The 22,116-nt window shown below is 33.1% G+C and overlaps 1 protein-coding gene and 1 long non-coding RNA gene across 2 annotated transcripts; both read right to left on the minus strand.

The window, feature by feature from the left end:
* Nucleotides 1-5,592: 5,592 nt before the first annotated feature.
* Nucleotides 5,593-7,797, minus strand: LOC117916682. The gene is made up of 2 exons (XR_004651586.1): nucleotides 7,235-7,797; nucleotides 5,593-6,206 (listed from the first exon to the last, which is right to left on the minus strand). It is a non-coding gene; the product is annotated as an uncharacterized LOC117916682 (long non-coding RNA).
* Nucleotides 7,798-14,815: 7,018 nt separating this feature from the next.
* On the minus strand, nucleotides 14,816-15,579 carry LOC117916764 (cyclin-dependent protein kinase inhibitor SMR4-like). The gene has a single exon (XM_034832935.1). It carries the CDS (start codon nucleotides 15,489-15,491, stop codon nucleotides 15,264-15,266), a length of 228 nt encoding a protein of 75 aa, XP_034688826.1. The 5' UTR covers nucleotides 15,492-15,579; the 3' UTR covers nucleotides 14,816-15,263.
* Nucleotides 15,580-22,116: the final 6,537 nt, after the last annotated feature.

The raw sequence follows: 22,116 nt of genomic DNA on the forward strand, positions 1-22,116 counted from the left end.
ATTATTCTGATATAAAAATGTACTGTATCTGCATGTCATTATTCTCTTTCTGCTGCAGTATATATATATAAATATTTATTCTCTTCATCAGTTCTTTCCTTTTCTGATGGAATGGTGAGTTTTTGTCATCAATCGTACCTGGGTTGAGTGCTACTTTAAAAGCATGATAACTTGAATTGTGTATGCAATACTGCCACGACTGCATACATTAGTTCAGATGAATTTCAAGCAACCGGTATGCGGAAGATCAGGGCCTATACTTGGACCATGGAAATCAGGCCAGAGAGGAAGAAGCTGTAACATGTTAGGCTACGGAAATAGTTGTCTGATGGTGGGACTCTCTTCGGGGCTAACTTGCTGAATCATTTCGTCCGGCATTGCCCCTGTTCTAGTCACAGACCTCTGGTTCCAGCTAACCCATCCATATAAAAACAAGCAGTGGGCCATTTGTATATATATAAAAGAAAAGCTGTAGTAGGGTCATGAAACTCAGTCTTGAGAGGCTTATTACTAAGGTATGCCATCACCTACTTCATTTGTTTCCCTCTTCTTGATTTGTCTGCTCTGCAAGAGGATGATTTATTTACATTTTATTCAATTTCTTTATTTTCTTTTTTTAAAATTTCATGGATGGATGTTAAAATGGCCTATGGGGGATGTGGGATTTGAAAGTAAGATTTCAGTTTTCTTAGCTTCTGGTTCAATTTTACATGCATATGTAGGTATGTTGAGTTGGGTTAGAATAGTTTAGCTTTGGGGTTAATTTATTATCTATATTTGTAGCGATAACGGCTTACTAACAGAGCTGTCCAGATGGGGCTTATAAAAAAATGGAATAATGTGGCCATTTCTTGGTCAAAGATTTGAGCTCACACACCAGGTTCTCCTTGAGATTTCCGTTATGATGGCCAAGAACTTAATCATCACAATGTGTCTGGTCACGCACTTACTATATGATAATGATGGTGATTTTGGTGGAGAAGACTTATTAATCAATCAATGTGAAGGTGGAGGATCCAAATTCTACCGAGAAAATATTTTCAAATTCATAATCTTTTTCTTTTAGCTCTGTCTGTGCCATCCTTAGGGTCTTATATCTATACGGTCTGTCCCAATATCAGAAAAGGGAAAGTTGTGCAGACCAGTGACCCGCAACAATCCTTTTTTCAGGTTATCCTTTTTACTGTTTAGGCTAAAGGGTCAGAAAGGATGAGGGTTGTTAAACAAGATGGGGCTTTGCTTGGCTACAGAAACCTTGTCCATTATTTTCCATAAGTAAATTGGTGAGTCTTGGTAAAAACTTGAGCTCTGGTTAGCAAGGATGTTCATGGATCTCAGCAGTGAGACCTCCATGTATGGAGTTACCAGAGCTCTCATTAATAACTTCTGGAAAAGCTCTATTGGGGAAGGCTAGCTAGAGCTTTCCCGATAGTAATCCAGGCTAATGAGGTTTTCTACATGCATTAATGTCCGGCCCGGTCTTTCTAGGTATTAGATCAGCAAGAATCTCGGCTAAGAAGTTGTGTTGGAAAGGCTTGAGCTGGTAGGAGGTGGGAGGATGGAGAATAAACATGTCTTAACAACTGTGATATTTTTTTCTAGTTCTTGTGAACTATTGTCAGATCTTCATCATCTACCCTGTGTTGATGGAGATTCTTAGAAATTGACATGCCGCCATTGAAAGGATTGATTGAAATCAGAAGGCCCAAATCATGATATTCTGGATGGTTCTTGATACAGTTAATTATGAAGGGGATTCTATCATGTGGTGGGTTGCAATACCTTCTTGTTGGGAATGAATGGAGGGAGAATAATTGGAGATGGGCCATTCCCTATTTTATAATGAAGCTAAGGTTTAGCTGCAGCCCTTAAATACTATGATATCACTTTTTAACGGATCCCGATTCACCTCTTTTTTCCAAAAGAGGGCAGATGGGGATGCATTTACGATGCAGATCCAATTACTAATCATGTCCTATTATATTGGTAGTTCCAACAGCTCAAGGGAATCTCTCCCTCTCCCCCTCTCTCCCTCTCTGCTCTCATCCAGACAAAAATAAGAGAATAGGACTAGGAAAACAGATGGGGATGATAGTATGCAACATCCTTCAAACAAACGCATCAAGAGGAGTGTAATAACTCTTTCTAGTATTGAGGTTTGATTGAAAACTGTTCAATAATATTATACTAATCTCTTCTCACAACGTGAAACACTTTGTAGCTCAACTCAATTGAAGTTACAGTTTAAATCTACAATACACAAAGGAAAAAAAAAAAAAAGACAAGGAAAATCTATGAAACTGATCTCTTCTTGATTGGATGGCAGAGAGCATATCTGGATTTTCAAACAAACCCAGGAGGCATCACCAAGGAAGAAGGGGGATAGGGAGAGTGAGAGGAGAGGAGAGGAGAGAATTTGCTCCTTACTCGATCTGCCTACATAGCTTGCCCCCTTCCCTTCCCTTCAAGAGTCTCCATGCTTGTTTGAGGAGACAAGCATGCTAACACAACGCTTTATGATGTAAAACTTGGCCTTCTGTTCCTTGGCTAAGTTACTACACTTTCTGCTGATGGAAGAGCTCTTTTGTGAAAAACTCCTCATGAGAGGGGACTTGGAACAAGTGGTCTTTTGTGAGCAACTCCTCATGAGAGGAGCATTGGAGGAAGCAGAGGAACGGCTACTTGAACCTTCCTTCTTCGATGCTTTCCATTTGTCATCCATGTAAAACTCAGAGCATCAGCAGAAACCACACACAGTAAGTGGAGAAAGAAAGAGAGAGAGAGAGAGAGAGAGAGAGAGAGAGAGAGAGAGATGATTGACCAGGGTAGACTGGGTTTGTAGTGGGGAGGGAGGTTTGCTGGTATTTATAATGGTGTGGTGAGCAGTGTTGCAGACGAGTAGTGGGACTTGGTGAGAGTGTTGATTTAGTGTTGAGAGCAGCAGAGACCCACCGGGCCACCCCCACCCATATGATGAATTCAATTGTGTGTTTGATTGTATGGCTGCATGTACCATGGGCATATGATAACATTGGATGCTCCCATTTAGGACATTATTTTCTTCCTCTCTGTACTACCCCCCCTCCCTTCCCCTGGTTCTTGAATTCCCTCTCTCCTCCTTGAGATCCATCATTTCTTCGGGATGACGCAGCTCCTGTACGGTGCTCCATTATGCAGCCCCACCCAAACACATATTCTAGTCCTTCCCCATCTAAAACAAATACATTTTAACCTCGTGAATCATAGTGAATACAAGATATCTGTCTCCCCACACATGGTATGCCCAATTCTGGATACTGGGCGTTAAATGTTCCTTTAATTGAACTCTACCCCCAACCCCATTTTTACCATATAGTTAAAGAATCTCTCTCTCTCTCTCTCTCTCTCTCTCCCTCATTCTTTTCCTCTCTTTTACAGTTAAACACTGCTTTGGAGCTCATGCTTCATGTTTATGGCTTGGATGCCACACCTTTCTTCTCTTATTTCTCCTGTATATTTCTTTTACTGGGATTGTGGTTTGAAAGATATAGTATTAAGAACTGCTCTGAGATTATACCTAGATCAAGTGGGGATACATAGAAAAACTAGAGGTTTGGATTCACATGCACATGCCCCCAATAGTCAGAAAGATTCAATTTACAGCATGGCCTCAATTCAAAATATGCTCTTTGTTTACTCATAAGTTTGAATTCAGACCAGTATGCTCTGCTGAACCAACCACATGATGAAATTGATTTGCTTTCTGCTTATATATTTTTATCCAATTTATCATGTATATCTTTGTTGTAAAACTCACCCTTGTACTTCCATTGCTTTCATTATCTCCATGTGAAACTGTGAAAGTCAAAATCAGATCACCCACTGTCCAAAACTGACCATGTTGGGTTTTAAATAAGACTATAGCTGTACATTTTTGGGTCTGCTTAGGGTTTATAAGGGTGGATTTTTGTGGGTCGACCAAGAGCCAGAGATTTGAATGGTCAAAGAAATAAAAGTAATGGGTCAAAAATAGAGTCACATGGTGTGTAGAGGCTGATATACAATGCACCTCACTTTTCAGCTCATACTTAAGCTATAACACAAAAATTTTGAAAATCATGTGGGTTGAGAATATGAGCATTTGAAGGCCCACATGCAAACATGTGAGCTACACAAGAGGGAGGGCTTCAAACAACCATGGAAACTTTTTAGTACAAACCCAACAAAAACAGGTCAAACCATCTATAATTTGGTGCCTACTACGTCACCCTTCACATTGATCCTCTCTCTATCTCTCTCTCCCTGTATATATATATATATTGTTTTTTGAGGTCTTCACAGTTCACATTGTTGGCAATTTGAATTTGCCTTGTTTTTGTTGACCAATCTACATAAACCAATGGGAATTGGGAAGTGGGTTTTGTATAAGGATTTCCTAGGGTTCCAAAAAGTAATGAAAATCTTGTGTGAACCTTTGAATGGGGCATGGGTCTGAGACTCTGAGTCGTATGACATTTACCCCATGTACCCAACTTGAGCAAGGGAGCCTGGTACAAAGCTTTGGACCCCACTGCTAAATTTTTGGGGATTGGGTCCATTTTCATGGTACATTATTATTAGCCTTGGGCCCCACTCAGACCCATCCAGAATGGGTAGCAGATGAGATGACACCTACTGTAATTTTTTATTTTTATTTTTCATTAAAATAAAATACAAAAATATTCTTCATGACCCAATAAAGAAATTATTAATCAGTATTGATTTAAAAAGCCCCTCATTTTTGGTCCAACTCAATCATTTTTCCAGCTTGTAATACAAACATAAGTATCCTAATCCAAACCCATTATACTTCCTCCCTTTCATTATTAAATTTGGTCATTTACATAACGCTTTTCCACATTAATAGATTTTTCTTTAGTATTATAACCTGATGTCACCCACTTGCAGAATGCAGACAAAGAGAGGTGGTTATGCAATCAACCCATTCATTCTTTACTTTATTCATTTGGTTTTTTTCTAATTTATTAATATTTTTTATTATTATATTAAAAATATTTGAATTATCATTTTAATTTCATGTAGTAAATATAATTATGTGGATGTTTTTTCATAAATAAACAGGACAAAATCTCCAAACAGATCAGACAAAATGGCTAATCAGTCCACAATTCTCTGAGGATTGAAGTTGGATGACTCAAAACCTAGAGGCCTATCATCTTGTCAGACCCAATTGCTCAATTATTCAATCAGTTTTGAAATGGGCTATCTTGGTTTCAACTTTCACCATACAAAAATTACCTAGGAAGAAAGTAAATTATTATGATGGGAAAATTAGTCCTTTGTAGTCAGAGATATATGTGACAGTCACTGACCATCCAATCCTAACTACATATCTCTAGCTCCAACTTCATTTCAATCAAGGGTTTTTTTTTTTTTTTTTACCAAAATTTTTACTAGGTTTAGGCAATATGGGTTCAAATCCAATAGGCAAACAACTGAAATGAAAATCAGAAAAAAAAAAAAAAAAAAAAAAAAGGTAGAAGAAAATAAGCAACATTTGACACAATTTGCATACTTCATTTTCTATCTGAATAAATTTCTTTTTTAGAAAGAAAATAAAAACAATGAAATTTCATACCAACCTGATTTAGTTGGAACATTCTCTTCCTGGATTCTCTTTGTCAATCACCAGAAAAGCTAGTTTATTCAGCATTTGTCAGTAACTATAGGCAAAAGGAGTTTGACAGAAAACAAAGATGGTTTACATGAAGAAGTCTTGCAACTATCACATCTTCCTCCTCCTGAACCTAGGAAAACCTAGTTCTTGGAAGAAAAATACACTCTTTCTGAGACAGCTGACTGTAAACCGTATGTCACAATGAAAACTTTTGTAGTCTGGGATATTTTAGAATAGGGTACCAGGAAAAAGGCCAAAAAAAAAAAAAAAACACCATGCCTGCAAGACTGTTACTACAAATTAATGGTGGGTTTTCTTCATCCATGGAGGCATGAATATTGTACTTAATTTCTCTATTTTGATACAAAAATCAAATGGAAATGGAAAGAGGTTTCATTCAAAACTCAAAACATAACAACTATGGTTGAAGTGGTTGCTCTTTCTTATCAGTTCCATTTCCTTAATTTCTTCTTGCATTGCCACTTTTGATTTAATTTCCATAGAGAGGGCTTTCACCATCAACATTCTGCTCATCCCAAATCTCCTTTTCCTACAAAGACACACATAAATGCAGGCCATGCTTTCAGAATCAAGTGAAGTAGCTAGTAGTGTTCACAGCTCAAGGTCTTCCATTAATGTACCGAAAACTCCTTAAAACCTTAAGTAACATAATCCTAGTTTCATCTCTATTGGAATACAAGCTTTCTGAAAACTTGAGAGTACAATCTCACATGTCTGAACCACACACAACCTTTTTCAAACTAAGATCATTTTCCTCCATAGGAGTCTTTTTCCCTTTTATGAAAGGTCAGATTTCTAAAAGTCCTGGACAATCCCTTCTAGCAAATTAATTCATCCACACAATTAATAGCAGCTCAAATCTTAGGATTGATTACAGGAAAAAATTGAAAACTTAGTTTTGCAAAAGTCAGAGTTTCAAACGAATTTTTGGAGAAACATAAGAAGAACCAAAGGCCCATAGTTTTATATATGTTACCATTCTTGCACCCATCAAATCCCTGGAGAAAAAGCTGGTAGAAGGAGGGAGAGAGACTCTTTCCAAGTATAGAGAGAACTAAAGATGCTGACAAAAAGGTCATATAAATAACTATGTAACAAGCAGACATCACAGGATCCTTTGGAACTCAATGGTCAGAAAGGTCATATAAATCCTGCTTATATAACATAAGAGCATTGCATGATCCTTTTCAGATTCCTTGACCATTCGAACTTTAGTAGAAGTACTAGTTTGCAGTTAACCTGGAAATTTAAGAAACAAACCCTAATTCCATTGAGAAAGAAGCTTTGCAGCTCACACAAGTACTTGCTCATTAGCTTTTCTGTGATCCACAGTGGCAGGCAATGTAAATTTTATAAAACTGAAGGCACTTGTACTATGTGTCTTATCTAGAAAAGCAAATCAAAGGGACCCTAAATCAGAATCTTATGTATTTGAAAACCTATACTAAGCAGATAACAAAAATATATATTGAAAGATAATGATATATAACAAAGAACACATGAATATCATTAATCTTTGGGATGGTAATATGTAGAAGAAAATCAAGGAAGCATCACCTTCATGGTTTTCGCTGTGCATCCTTAACGTACCCTCTCCTCAACATCAAACTGAACATCAGTTTCTTTGGAAATCGAAAGGAAAGAGTAGCCATATATCTGCTGATGCAGCATCATCAAGATTCCCATATGAAAGGAGCCTTTCGAGTAAAGGGGACCTCATATACCACCCCCACTCAAAAAAAGCTTTTGGAGATTGTGAATCTTCATGATGCTGCATCCGCAAACACTGACCGTGGCCTTGAGATTATCCCATGCAAGCAAGCATAAAAAAGGGAGAGAAAACCCTAACCCTAAAAGAGAACACATGAATAAAAAGTAGAGAAAAGCAAAAAACAGAACCTGTAAAGCAAACAAACGCACCCCTATAAATCATTATGCAACTATGCTTGAAAGACCCACCCTGATTTACAAAAATACAAAACCAAAAAAGAAAAAGTTCAAAAAAAGCCCTATTTCTATAGTTCTAGACCTCCGCAGTTGACAGAAGAAAAGTATTGATACGAAGAAAAGATGAAAGAATAACAGTATAGAGTATGATAATAGACACGGCACCTGAGAGTTGCTGTGATGATTGGATGAAGAGGTTTTACAGTTTTTATATACAGGAAAGAGGACACGGGTCTTGGACTGATTAATTTTTAATGATATCATCGAACTGCAATTTGGAGATCCAAAACTACCAAAACCTAATATCTTAAACTATATGTATTCTGAGTTGTACGGACCTAGTCACCTCTACATACAGATGTCCAAAAGGTGGTAATGACATCTGGGAAGAAAATGAAAAAGCTGTCTCATAAAGAAAGGCGGTGCCCAACTGAGTCCAACCCTCATTCCCCATCGATCGGTTTGTGACTTTTCCCCTTGAAATACGTTTGGACCTGCAGGTTTGATAGTACACAATTCAATACTTTTTCAGATTAGTACAAATGAATATTTCAAATTTAATTCATTGTAAGGTTGATTATTCCCATTGGAATGTGTTAATCTTGTGTGTAGTCTTGGACTCTTGGGTGGTTGACAGGTTCGATTTGGCACTTGTTGGTCCTACATTCATATGATGATGAGAAATTTGGGGAATTTGTTCCTTTTTGTGCTAGCATTTCATGTGGGATGATGAGAAAAAGGGGGTCCTCATGACTCACATTATGTAGGTAATTCACAAAGCTTTTCTTTAATTAATCCTTCATATATAAATTTTTTCAACTTCAAAAATTCATACACAATGTGTCATAATTAGAGTTCAATTTAGTATGTATTTTAAAACTCATTGTGGCCCTTTCCCACTATAATTTTCATCCTTCCTTCAAATTGCCCAACTGTCCTCTAATGCTATAATATTAGTAACTCATATTCATTAGTTATTTTCTAGATAGGAGAGGCATCATTAATCCAACTTTAAGCTAGGAAAAGGGAAACCTTTGATCAACAAGGGCAAGTGGCCATGCATGCACTGCTCTTTTTATGTATAATTGACACTAATCATGTCTTTAATTTGCTACAAATTGGAAATGCTATGTAGGCACTACGTGGAAAGGAATCAAATAGTGTTCACCTTAATCGGCGGTATGTGTCGGATCAAATGTATAACTGACCTAGGATATATAATCAATTGCCCTACCCAAGTTTAGGGAACATGATTTTTCAACTATTAGGACATTCACAAAGTGACAGTTGTATAAGAAGAGCATTAGTTTCCCATGGGGGATGGAAAATTTTAGGGCCTATTGGGCCATGGTTTTAACTTTCAAATCCACTATCATGTCACAACCTTTTTTTTACGTGTACTTGTTGATAAGGCAAAAGTTTTTAAAGTAATTTCATATTTCCAATTATTTCATAAAACACTATAAAAGATATTTAAAAACACCTAAAGTTTGAAAAAAAAAATTATTTTAAACACCACAAATTTCCTTTTGTGGCATTCTCAATTCATGATATCAAGTGATGAAAAACCCACCACGGAAAAGAAAGGTGTTAACCCGATTTGATAACTTGTGTTTGTCAAGCTTGAATCAATGATAATGAGTTGTTTATTTCACGGTTGATTGAAATCATGAAAGAAGAAATCGTTAGTATGATATTCAATGTTAAAATAAAGCATGAGGTTTACACCTTACTTAATAAGTGGTTACTTTTAGCCACAACAAAAAAAGAATGATATTTGAAAATCAGGTTGGTGACTTTTAGAAAAAGGTTGAAATCTCTATAATAATAATAATAAAAAAAGGGAGTTAAATCCATTTACAATATTCTCATCACCATCAAGAAGTTAGATTTCGATCTTGACAAAATTTTCCAATTTGCTCATGACTTAGACCCAAACAATATAGATTTTGGATTGCACAACAATAAATTGCAAACAGTATAAGGAAAAAAAAATTGAATAGTAAACCATTAAGATAATTTGAATAATAATATCTCTAACAAAGTAATATACGCAAGGAATATCCTAAAATGATGTATTGATATTTAGTTGTTTATTTATTTATCTTTTATTTATAAAATTATTGATTATTAAAATTGAATTTTATCGGTTAAGCATTGGATTCTAGGTATATCAAAGGGATTATTTCCAAAATCATATCAGCTCTTGTAATTTTAAAGATGGATCATGAAGATATTGCGTTAACTTTACAACAATTACTACTTATTAATCTAAGTGAGCATCCTTTTAGGTCACAAAACTTGACTAAGATTGGAGCTTCCATGATTGTGTACCACCATATGACACACGTCACATTAGTACAAGCCATTGAAATTTCTAAACTGTCCATAAGGAGGGTTTAATTTTGAGATTTCAACTTTATCGGATTTCTCTATGTTTATTCTTTAATTACCACAACATTTTAGTATAAAGTCTACAGTGCACTCGACAAGTCATAGGTTGATTGTATTGAGAAACCCCAAGATTGACAACAACCCACATGCATGATCGTAAATAAATAAATATATAATCATCTTAGATTCGATTCCACTCTACAAGAATATTAAAAAGTTGATGAGGATCAAACCTAGTCCATTGTCCATTGTTCATTATCTGAGGGATCTTTGCTCATACTTATCCTCTCCTTGTTCTTTCTCTGGAAATTTGCTTTTAAAGTAACTAAAAGCTACTTTAAATAGCAAGTAGGAGAAAAATTATGGGTTGTTGTACATCTTGGTGGACCGTTTGGGTTATGGTACCTTTTAACTTTTCACTTGGTTTTTGAAAGATTTGATTACTTTCATGTCACGAAGACTATAGCTACTAAAATATTTATTTGAATTATGATTGAATAAGTGTCATCATATGTGTACATTGGTACACATTAGGTTATTTTTTAGTCTTATAAAGTGTTTAAAAAAAATACAATTTCCTTAGAGAAAATTAGAGTTTATTTGATCATGTAATTAAAAATAGTTTTCTATTTTTAAAATTTCTTAACACTATTTAGTTGTTATTTTCTGTAAACAATTTTTAAAAGCAAAGTGAAATGGAGAATAATTTTCAGATAACAAATATGAGTTGTTTTCACCCGTTTTTAAAAACAAAAGAAAAATATGGGCATATTTGACTATATTTTCTTAAATTTGTTTTTAAAAACTATTTTTAAGTTAAAAAATAAAAAATGGTTTTTAAAAATAAGTTTTAGAAGACATGATCAAATGGACCCTTATTTCTTTTACGTTCGATTGTACCATAAAAAATAATATTAAATTAAATATAATTAAAATTAGTTTAAAATATATACATTTTAAAATTATTTAATTTTTATATAAAATAATTAAAATAAGTTAAATGAGTTTGAAATAACATATAAAAATTTTATTAATTTTAGATTTTTTTTTCATTTTTTTTTTCTTTTAATCTTTTTCTTTATTTTTTTTTCTTTTTTGTATTTTCCCCAATTTTTTTAAGAACCAAACATAACTTCACTTTTTTATTTTGAATAATATCAATAATTATTATGTCAAAATTTAAGAAGATTAAGATAGAAATCAATTTTCCACATGCACACATTCAAAGTTTTTTTATTTTGAATAATTTAACCATGGATTAAGGTATGTAATATTTTAATTCTATATATATTTGAAAAATAAAAAAATTCAAAATTTTTAGGGATTATGAAATTTTTTTTCGTGAATGATTGGTGATCATTTATAAAAGAGAAAATTTAACAAATATAATTAAATAAAAACAACCTAAATTGGGAATCCAAACTAAATTAGGGTTAAAAAGTTCAAAATTTTCATTTATAACACGACACATAACAAAGTAGACCCATGACAAAATATAGTTAATTTCATTAACCTCTCTTGCAGTTTTGACTAAATACAACTAGCTCTTATAAATTTGAAATTTTATCATACACCTTCCTTATCTTGAATGAAAAGAAATTTGAGTAAAAAGAAAAAATGAAAAATGATATAAAAAGTATTTGATGAAATTTCTAATCTATAAGAGCTAAATATATTTAATCAGAATCTCAGTAGAAATGAATGAAATTATTGATGTACATCTTTGCTCACCACCATTATGAACTTAAGAGAAGAACAGAAACCATGTTCACCTGAATCATTATAACATTTGTAAAAGGTAAAAATTTCATGGATAGAATTATAACAAGCTTCATGTACATGACTAGTTAGGTCCCTCTCAATAGCTTTGTGAAAGCCAATTTGGATCCTCACACACATCTTGTATTATTGCACCCATGATTCCCAATTTGGGCATGGCTCCCATTTGGAGTATAAAATGGTCTATTATGATTATTATAATTATTATTATTATTGAAATGATGCGAGGGAATGAATCCCACTCACTTTTCCACCTTGGAGTATACAATAATTGTGCATGTATTTCAATAAACAAAATCTAAAAGCAGTTCAAAAGCACTGTTGAATCAAAGTCCACTAAGTGTTTCAAATGTAAGACTGCTTTTTGAATTTTGTGAAGCTACTATTTATTTGTTAATTTATTATTATTGTAAGTAAAAAGTATAAAATATCTTTTTTATTCCTTTAATTTAATGAGTTGCTACTAATAAACCCTAGTACCTATCTAGAAAAAGAAAAAGAAAAAGAAACAAATAAAATAAATCTAAAAAGCCCATACCCTCGTGCAATTTTTTGGCTTTATTCGATTGTGAAATGGTACGTTTGAGTGATTGAGAATCTTACTAGCAATGGGTCCATGCAAATTGCACTGGACCCCATTTAAATTTTAGGATCCGAATCCAAAGCTGAGAGCCTCAAGATTGTGTGTACCATGTACACTGCTACTATTCATCATGGGGTTACGTATCAATGGGTTCAATTTAATTTTAAACTTAATTTTAATTTTAATTTCAATTCTTTCAACATTGATTGGCCATGATAATTTTGTTAATATAGGGAACTTGAATACGATTGTATCGAATTCATATGAAATTTTTGGGGACTTGAATGCTGCCAAATTCTCATTCGATTTAACTCCTTCATGGTCCCACATGATTTCGCATTAATTTAAATTAAGAAAAGGACGAAAAAAAAAAAATTAGGTCCATGATTACAAGCCCATGGTGGGTCAAAATATGCGACTACCTCTTCAAGCCTGCTATAAGTCAGGCACCAACGTTCTCATTGTGCTATTACTTTCTAAATGAATGGGAGAGTGAAATAAAGTGAGAGCGAAAGATGTTGAATCTAATGAATGAAATGTAAATTATTGGAGAGTGAAATAAAAAGGATAATATGAAAAAGAAAATAGTCCGTTGATTAAATTAAATGAAAAAAAGTATAAATGAAGGGGGAGAAAACTTTATATTTTCTAAACTTTGATTAAACATTTGACAGATATTGTTGTTGTTTTGATCTTGCTAATATGTATTGGATCATGATTGACAGTGATCGATGTCTGGTGAGAATTGGTTTATGTTACAGGTTGGTGACTCAAATTCTATTTGGTCTGATCCAAAAAATCTCTGGTGCGACATAATGATAAAACTAAAATTAAGAGATTTTTTTATGTACAGTTTTTAGGGTTATAATAATTATGTTTTTATTGTAGCCACTCGTATCTACCCCGTTTTATACCAATTTTTGACATAGTGAATTTTATTCTCATTTAACCGTGGTTTTTCTCATCTAAGGTTTTTCACATTAATCTATGTGTTCTTAATAATATATTCAGGACATAATGCTCCCATGATTCAAATTTATCATCATTAACTCTAATATAAATTATCTGATAGAGTTTTGATTATTTCTTCTAAAAATCAATTGATATTTAACAAAAATATGTAAAACCTTTTATAACATTCAACATAATGTAGGCATATAAATAATGTATCTCAACTGGTTGAAAATTAAATTTGTTAAATTCCTTCCATTAATGAAATATTTAAATTAAATTTTAATCGTTCAACGTACATTAAGACAAACTATTAAAACTCCAATGAAATTAAACAAATACTTGTAAATAGGAATATAAATATTAAATTAATAATTATTATATAATATATGACTTTAAAAGATGTTGTACTAGCTATTAAGAATAGTAGGTTCTTACGTGTATTTAAAAATTATTTTAAGAATTAAAATCAATATATGTATAAGAAAGTAAATAGAAGAATAAATTATTTAATTAAGAAATATATTTATAATATAAAGTCGATAATTTGGTCAAAATTTTTTCAAGATATTATAAAGTATGGTTTTAAAGATTATCGTAAGCGATCTTTCCTTTGGTATTTCGTTTCTTAATTTCTTTTCCGTAAAAGAAAAGAAATGTATGGTGCATAGTTATGATGGAAGAAACACGTAGGTGAGTGACATATGACATCATGAAAACGTCACCAACCAGAGACCATTACTCATAATCATCATGGAAACCTAATCTCTCCTCGTTAAAAACCCTAAAGTAATGTTGAGGTTTGCCACACTTTGGGTTCATCAAAAGCATACATATTTTTTGACTCCCTTTTTCTTCCAGCCATTTCTGACCTTGCCTCCCACATGGAATTGACAAACGGCTCCGTTTCAACCCAAGTGTGGGACACCATCTCGTCTCTAAACTTTTTCGCTCTTCTTCCAACGTAAAAAAAGTGATCAAATTGGATCTTATGGTAAAAAATTTAGGGTATGATTTACACCATTTTAAGTAAAATATGTTTACCTATTAATGTATTTGTCTTTAGGGTTTTTTTTTTTTTTTTTTTTGTAATATTACAAAAAATAGTAATGATTAGCTGGCGTCAGGCCTATTTGGGCCTGAAATTGGGCCCTACATGTATCTGGAACTGGACCCGGTTACCAGGGCTGGGTTAGTTGGCCCGAATCACGTGTAATTTTTGGGGACGAAACTGACATAGGACTAACGGGTAGGTGGGTGTGAATCTCCGATCCTCGTAAGAATTTATAATTTGGGAAAAAACCTTAATATAAGAATCATAAAAATTATATTTGCTCATATAAAAAACACTCTACCAATTGGCTATTGGGTCGTTACGATTACAAGGCAAGAAAAGACGACGTTTAACACTTCATGTTGTTCTTCGAGCAGCACAAAAATCAGTATTATTTTATTTATCTAATTATTTTAATATATTTGTAGGATTGATAAGAGACAAAATCAATTGAAAGGTCTAGAATTTACATAATGGAGTTCGGTCTACGTGGGGGAGAGCAGAAAAGGCCCAACCAAGATGCTGATTCCACATTAATGGAATTTACAATCTCAATTGTCAAAAATATTTAATGAAATTTAGATCATATATAAAAGATGACACAAACAAATAGATAAATTGGGCCTAGAACACGAATGGGTCATTTACCCTCTATTAAATAACGGATCCGCCCAGCAAAACATGGGCTTTGACAGCCCAATTCAATTGGAGTGCTATTCATAATTGTACTACGTAAACTTAATTAACTATTCACTTCGTGGTTTGCGTCTCGACGTAGAGTACAACCGGCAAGGCCAGAACCACATCAAGGGAGGCACTACAGAAGGAATGACCAAGAAAAGGAACCATATGCACAAAAGCGACAGCGTTTTGGAAGACTAAGCACAGGCTTGGCGTCTTGGAGCCATGGTGAAGAGGAGTTCAAGATCAGGCGGCTGAAAATACCCGTTCTTGGGTGGCTCTAGCTTCTTCTTATACGAGAACGGCTTCTTCTTCGGCGCCGGTGGGCAGTCCGCCAGCGCGATCTGACACTCTCGGCGTTTCGGAGTGGAGCAGCCTTCCTGTTCCTCCATCGCGGCCTCGTTTCCATATTCGATCATCTCCATTTCTCGACCACTGCCGACAAGAGGACTACAGGAAAAAGAAGATGAAGAAGAAGGTTTAGACTCGGAGATGGAGAAACTGGGTGTTATATAATTTTCTTTATTATCCAAGATTGTGGCTTCTTCCGGAAGGCGCTAGGGGCTTTCGGGGAATCGTGCGGCAAGGATGGCTACAACTCAGCAAGTGCGGTGTCTACGTGTCGAGGTTGGGATGAGCTTTTTCCACCTGGATCGGACACGTGGCTGAGTTTTGCGCGTTGAAAATTGAAATCAGGCGCCAACTAAGGTCGGTGAAAGCGCGGGAAACTCGCTCATAGGCCCGTTTCAATCTAGACCACTAGTTTTTTTTTTTTTTTTTTAATGTTTTTTCGGCATGGATTTTGAAATAAATGCTTTGATCTTGGCGTACTGCGACAGATTCGTTGTGGCGTACTGCGAGAGATTCGCTGAGGATGATGGATGATAACCACTTAAATATATTTAAATTTTAGAAAATGTTGGAGATGTGGAAACTTTATAAAATGTGATTCTTAGAAATTAAAAAAAAAAAAAAGGGAATGAATCCGTTTCAATGATTTTGTGGAATTTGTTTAGTCACAATTATTTGAAGCACGCGCCTTGGAGAATTATTGGGAGAAAAAAATTATTAGGACTTAGAACAAAAAAGTATTTTAGTTTGATTTTATATGTGAAGGAAAAGTATTTTGCGTCATCACTTAAAAACCCTAAAGCATTCATAATTTTTCTCAAAATTTGTATTCTCTACATGCCATCATAGAATTCCAAAACTTCTAATCAATTTTCGATTCTCTCTTTTGTTTTAGTTCATTTTCTCAATTGTCTTAGAATATGAAATAGTAGTTTTACCTTATATATATATATGGAGAGAGTGATGGGGAATAAGAATTTCGCAAAGTGAAGTTAATGCTAATAATAGTGTGAGTAGTTTCATACTATAATAATGTTTAAATATGTTTAAAATATTTGAATATTTCAATTGTTACTTATAAGGATACTTCTCCTATGAAGTTGCCCATCATTCAAATGTTAGCCTATAACATTTAGTGACATTGTTAACTCAAGCAATAACCAAGACAAAAAAAATATTACTAAATAATAGCACAAAAAAATTTTGAGATGTCTTCCAAAAAAATTTGAACTTTAGGTTATCATAGGTGTTGAGTTTTTTTCAAGTTGATGAGTAGATGAAAGCTCTTTTAAACTTCCCTCTTCTAAGAATTATAAGAGTGTGACCCGAAAAGTTTCTAAGAAGGATCAACTAGAATATGAAGATGAAAGTGAACTTTACTAACTAGTAGACATGTTTGCTAAAAGTCTAAGGAAATTTGTTAAAAATTGAAAAAGCAAAATTCCAAAATAAGAAAATAAAATGTTACTAAGGAAAAAAAAGGAAAAGAAAGGAGTTTAACTAAAAATAATTAAATTGAATGCTTTAATTATGATAGAAAAAATACACATTATTGCTTTAATTATCCTAACCCTAAAAGGAATAAAAAGATTATACAAATGACTTTGAATGATTTTGACTTTGAGGTTGAGGAGTCAAATGACTCTTATGAGACTTAAAATGATTCACATATTATTGCTTTCAAAGCCTCTATGAAAGTGACAAACCCCAAGAATATTGAAAATAAGTGAGAACATGCCTATTGGGATAAAAATGATGATTTTGATGATATTAAGTCTACATATTCTACCTTGTATGCTAAAAGTTTGAAATCGAAAAAGGAATTAAAATTTAAAGATCCTTTCATTATGGATTGAGATATAAAATTAATGCAATGAAAGATAGAGTAAAATATTTAGCATCAAAACAACATAGCTTGGTTGAGTTGAGTAAAACCTTGTCCATTGAACTTTAAAATTTTATAAAGAACTCTAACCAAAATAAGATATTTCACCACAATACTAGAAAGTTAGATGATTTGCTTTTCAAGGGGAAGTCATCTCTTGACAAGGGAGATATTGACAACATCAATGAGTTTGTCACTCCTTGTGGTAGTAAGATTATTTTTTGTTAAGCATATGGAGACACCTAATGAAAGGATTCCATCAAGGACCTTTATCAAATGTGTCCTATGTTTTAGGTCTTGACATGATGATAGTAAAGTTTTATATTGAGCTATTATATAGATTTGGGACTCATGTAAATAGGTTAGGTAGTGAGTCCAACTCCCTTATGAATTACATCTTAAATATTAAAAAGAGAATGGAATCTCATTGTATGTCTAAGAAAAGTCAATCTCCTAATTTTTTTAATGGATTGTTTGGTTATAAACTTAAGGGGACACATTCTTTTTTTTTATTTTTTTTTTATGGTATTATTATTATTTATCTATTGCAAAGGGAATCTCAAGTTGTTCTTAATTTTATCTTTTTGCACAGGGAATCCCCAACCTATGCTCTCTTTGCCATTGATAATTATTTTAGGTTGATTTACACACATACTTTTAAACATCAAATATATTTTTTTTAATCATTTTTTTTTTGAAAAAATGAGAAATAAAAAAAAAATTAAATGGTATAAATAGATAAGAGGAATATATATTTATATATGATCATGTGGGATAGTATATTCCATATCTTGTGTAAGATTATTAAAGATGTGAAATAAAGATTGAATGAATTATTTCATCAATTATCTTATCTCATATTTGCTTAAACATAAATATAAAAAAATGAGATAAATTATCTAATCTCATCGTCAATCAAATATGGTCTAGAAGAATTAGTCTTTATTTTGATCCTTTTAATTAACAATTACAAGACCATTTTCAATGAACCAAAATGATTGATCAAATTTAGTAAATCGATTCAATTTCAAAGTTTTTTAAATTTAATTAAAATGATGATAAGATACATTGTTTATATATATATATATATATATATATATATATATATATATATAAATCTTAGAATTAAATTATAAAAAACAAAATTTGCTTGAGATAAATTTTAGTTAATCAAGATCTTTGGACTATTCAATGCAGGCTTCTCATTCATGGATTTTGCTTGCTTATTCTCATGGTTTTTATACACTCTGTGTGGGTTTCTTAGGCTATGGTTGATTCCCAAAAAATTTGATGGAAAAAATAAAGTATAAGAAAAAATGAAAGAAAATAAAAATTAGATTTAAACATGATAATTTATTTTATGTTACTTTAAATTCATTTAATTTATTTTCCTTTGATAAAATATTTTTAAAATATTTAATTTTTTGTTTAAATATAATTATATTTCATTTTCTTTTATAAAAAACTTTAATATTTTCTAGGAATTAAACATAGTCTTAATGATTGGTATTTGTTGAAAGGAGGTATATGAAACAACATTTGTATTTGTGATGGGATAATCAATTAATTGTACTAATACTCGGATTAAGATACACATAGAAACACTACTTAATACATGCATAGACATGAATATTGGGCCAAGGACATGACCCAACCCAAGCTTTCAAAACATATAAAAAAAGTTTGGGAATTGGATTTAGGGTCCATCACATGGCCCAACCCAAAACTTCAAAACTTATGTCAACGCTTAGCATTCAAACTTTACTTCAAGCAAATTTATTACCTTGTTTCTGCAATCATTTTCTATGATTACGATCTTTTTATTTTAAAAATTAAAACAATTTATAGATCATATTAAAACAAACTCAATAAAAAAAATATATCATTGACTAATAACATTTGTTTAACTTAATGAAATTTGTTCCAAGATGGATATTATTGGAAAGTATCTCAAATTTCTAATTAGTATAAATTTTTTTTGTAAATAATATTATATAAAATATTTCATAAGTTGATATATTATTGTAATATTATATCTTTTTATAGAATACGGAAAGTTAGAATATAAAGATTATATCATATGAACAAAGATGTGAAAAAAAATGAGAGATACCTGGTGGAGCAATGAGACTTATAATTTAGGATATGGATGTAAGAAATTGGGAAACATAAGAAGTTTTCAGACACAATAGTTTATTTAGTTTTATTCTCTATAATATTTTATGTGGTATAGTGGAATGATTTTCTTTCATCTATATAGATATAATTGACCGAACCATTTTAAAATATCGTAAATATGATTATTTTATTTTTGTATTATTGAACTAATACATTTGCATTAAAATTAAACTTCTGCTGATATAACATAATTAATATACATTCATACAATTAGCATTTGCCATTATTTAATATCATCATTAATATTGTAGAATAATACCTAAAAATAGTTTGAAAATATTTTTTTGTGTTGCTTAAAAAAAAATTAAAAATTTATTTACATTTTAAACGGTTGACTCTCATTGATCAATTTGAATCCCAAGGTTAAAATGGGATTAAAAAGAAAAATGATAAGACAATGATGATAATCCCCGTGAAGGCCTAAAATCACCTAGTCATCCAGTCTACATCATGCATGTTAAGCACATAACAACAAATACATATTATAACATTAAGGCTCCTACCCAATACTAAACTTTTAGTGTTATTGAATTTCTTTAATCAATTTCAATTCCAAGGTTAAATTGAATTAAGAAGAGGAACCATTTTTTAACAACAAAATTACTAAAAATAATAATGGAAATAATTGAAGGATTTTTGTCTTGATATGTAAAACCACTTTGAAGGGTGGTGAATAGATATTCAAATGATAATCCTCGATATTAAGTTTTTTTATTGCAATTATTTAATTATGATAAATATATTATCAAACTTATATACGGGATTTCTAATCACCTAATTAGACACAATGCGAAAAAACCACCATGTAAACCTCAAAAAACTTAAGGTTATCCTTTGGTCCTAAAGTGATCCATTAATTTTGAAAAGAATGTATATAGAATGATGACCAAATATGTTTACTCTCTTAAATCTTATATTGTTAAAATTTACACGTCTTTTATGTTCGCGACATAACATTCCCTTGATATTAAATCCCTTAGAGACTTTGTCAAAACTTGATGAGGTCCGACTTTCACACTTTTGTAACAAACAACAATTACTTTGAAAAAGGAATGGATCAATGTTAAAAGCTTTGAGACACAGGAACACAACCTTAATTCATAACTATATTCTCTAAGGTTTTCAAAATTTCAATAAAATACTCATTTTTATATTTGAAAAACCCAAGGTTTGGTTTGGAAAACAAATGTCTTTAATCTTATGGAAGCATCTTAGAAAATATGAAGAGGCAAGACTAATATAAAGAAAAATCAGTCAATGTTTGAAAAATGCTTCCTATAGGGCATTCAAATGCTAACGTTTGCATGCTTCCTACAGAACATTCAAATGTTTTCTCCACAAGACATACGTGGCTGGTCAGTATACATCTATATCAAGACCATTCCTTAAAACTCTTTATGACTTGAGACATATATATAGTCCAAAGTCGAATTGACAACAATAAAATTCAACAAAGTACACTGCATGCATGCATCTTCATCCATAAGAAATAAAAGAAAATTGCCAACAATAATGAGAATAGTATTTTGATTATTGAACTTTCTAGAAAATATGGCATGCATGGAAACATTTTCTCTCTGGATAAGAAGTTTTATCATCGTGCTGTTCATCTACCCCAATTCAATTCCAGTTAGATATGACATGTGGATTGAGAAACGTGCCACGGATTCCAGAGTGACCAAGTCAGTGAAGCTAATGGGTGTTGGGGGTTGAGGACTTACTGGATAACCCACAGCTGGCCATCTTCATATTTCTTTACCTATATTTTGACTTTTGACCAGCGTTCTACATCTGATCCTCCATCGCTCCCATTCAGAGCAATCCCCCTTACTTTCTTTCTTTCAATTCATCAAGTATAATAATGTCTCACCATTTATGTATCAATAAGTACCCCTATCCGGTGCCGCACGTCACAATTTAATACTATAAATTGGGGGCTAGGCGTGAAGTCCTCCGTCTACTTTGGCATCCCAAAGATGATCCTCAAATCATTTCCTGTTGTCCTGGAAATTATGGTGGGCCCCATCCAATATGTCACCGTCAGATTGAAGCCACGTGTGCTTTGACCTTTTAAACAAAAAAATCGTTTCCACAAAGCTGCCCGACTGGATCCCTCCACGTACTCCCCCGCCCCCACCCATCGATTACAAAATAGGCGGCTATCTCGAGGTCAGCTGCTACGTGGGCCAATCAGGGGAGCCATCGTGTCGCGGAGACCCTTGGAAAGTCCACCTTGGAGGAATGACGTGTTGGGATTTTCTTGCGGCAGCTGCGTTGAACTGCCGCCGGGTGGCCTGCGCGAGCACGTGCGGAGAACAAGTGTTTGGGATGGACGCTGGGGTTTAGACAGGTGTCAGGGGGATGACAAGTGCGAATGGTATGAAAAGAGGTGGCGCCACCTCTACAGAGACGGGTTCATAGGTGGAGGGGGCACTTGGTTTAAGGAGAGCGCCACACCCACGTGACAGTCACTACCACCCGTGTGTTTCATGGCTAGATTCTCCAGTATTCCAAGCCCAGTAACTTAGGGTATGGCCATGAGTCACAAAAATTGCAAGGTAAATGCTTTATTAGATCACATGCATAAGGATGAAGCATTGATATGGGGTCTATTTCCTGAAACAAAGGGCCGGGGA

This window comes from Vitis riparia, chromosome 6 (genome assembly GCF_004353265.1).
Source record: "Vitis riparia cultivar Riparia Gloire de Montpellier isolate 1030 chromosome 6, EGFV_Vit.rip_1.0, whole genome shotgun sequence".
Lineage (NCBI taxonomy): Eukaryota > Viridiplantae > Streptophyta > Magnoliopsida > Vitales > Vitaceae > Vitis > Vitis riparia.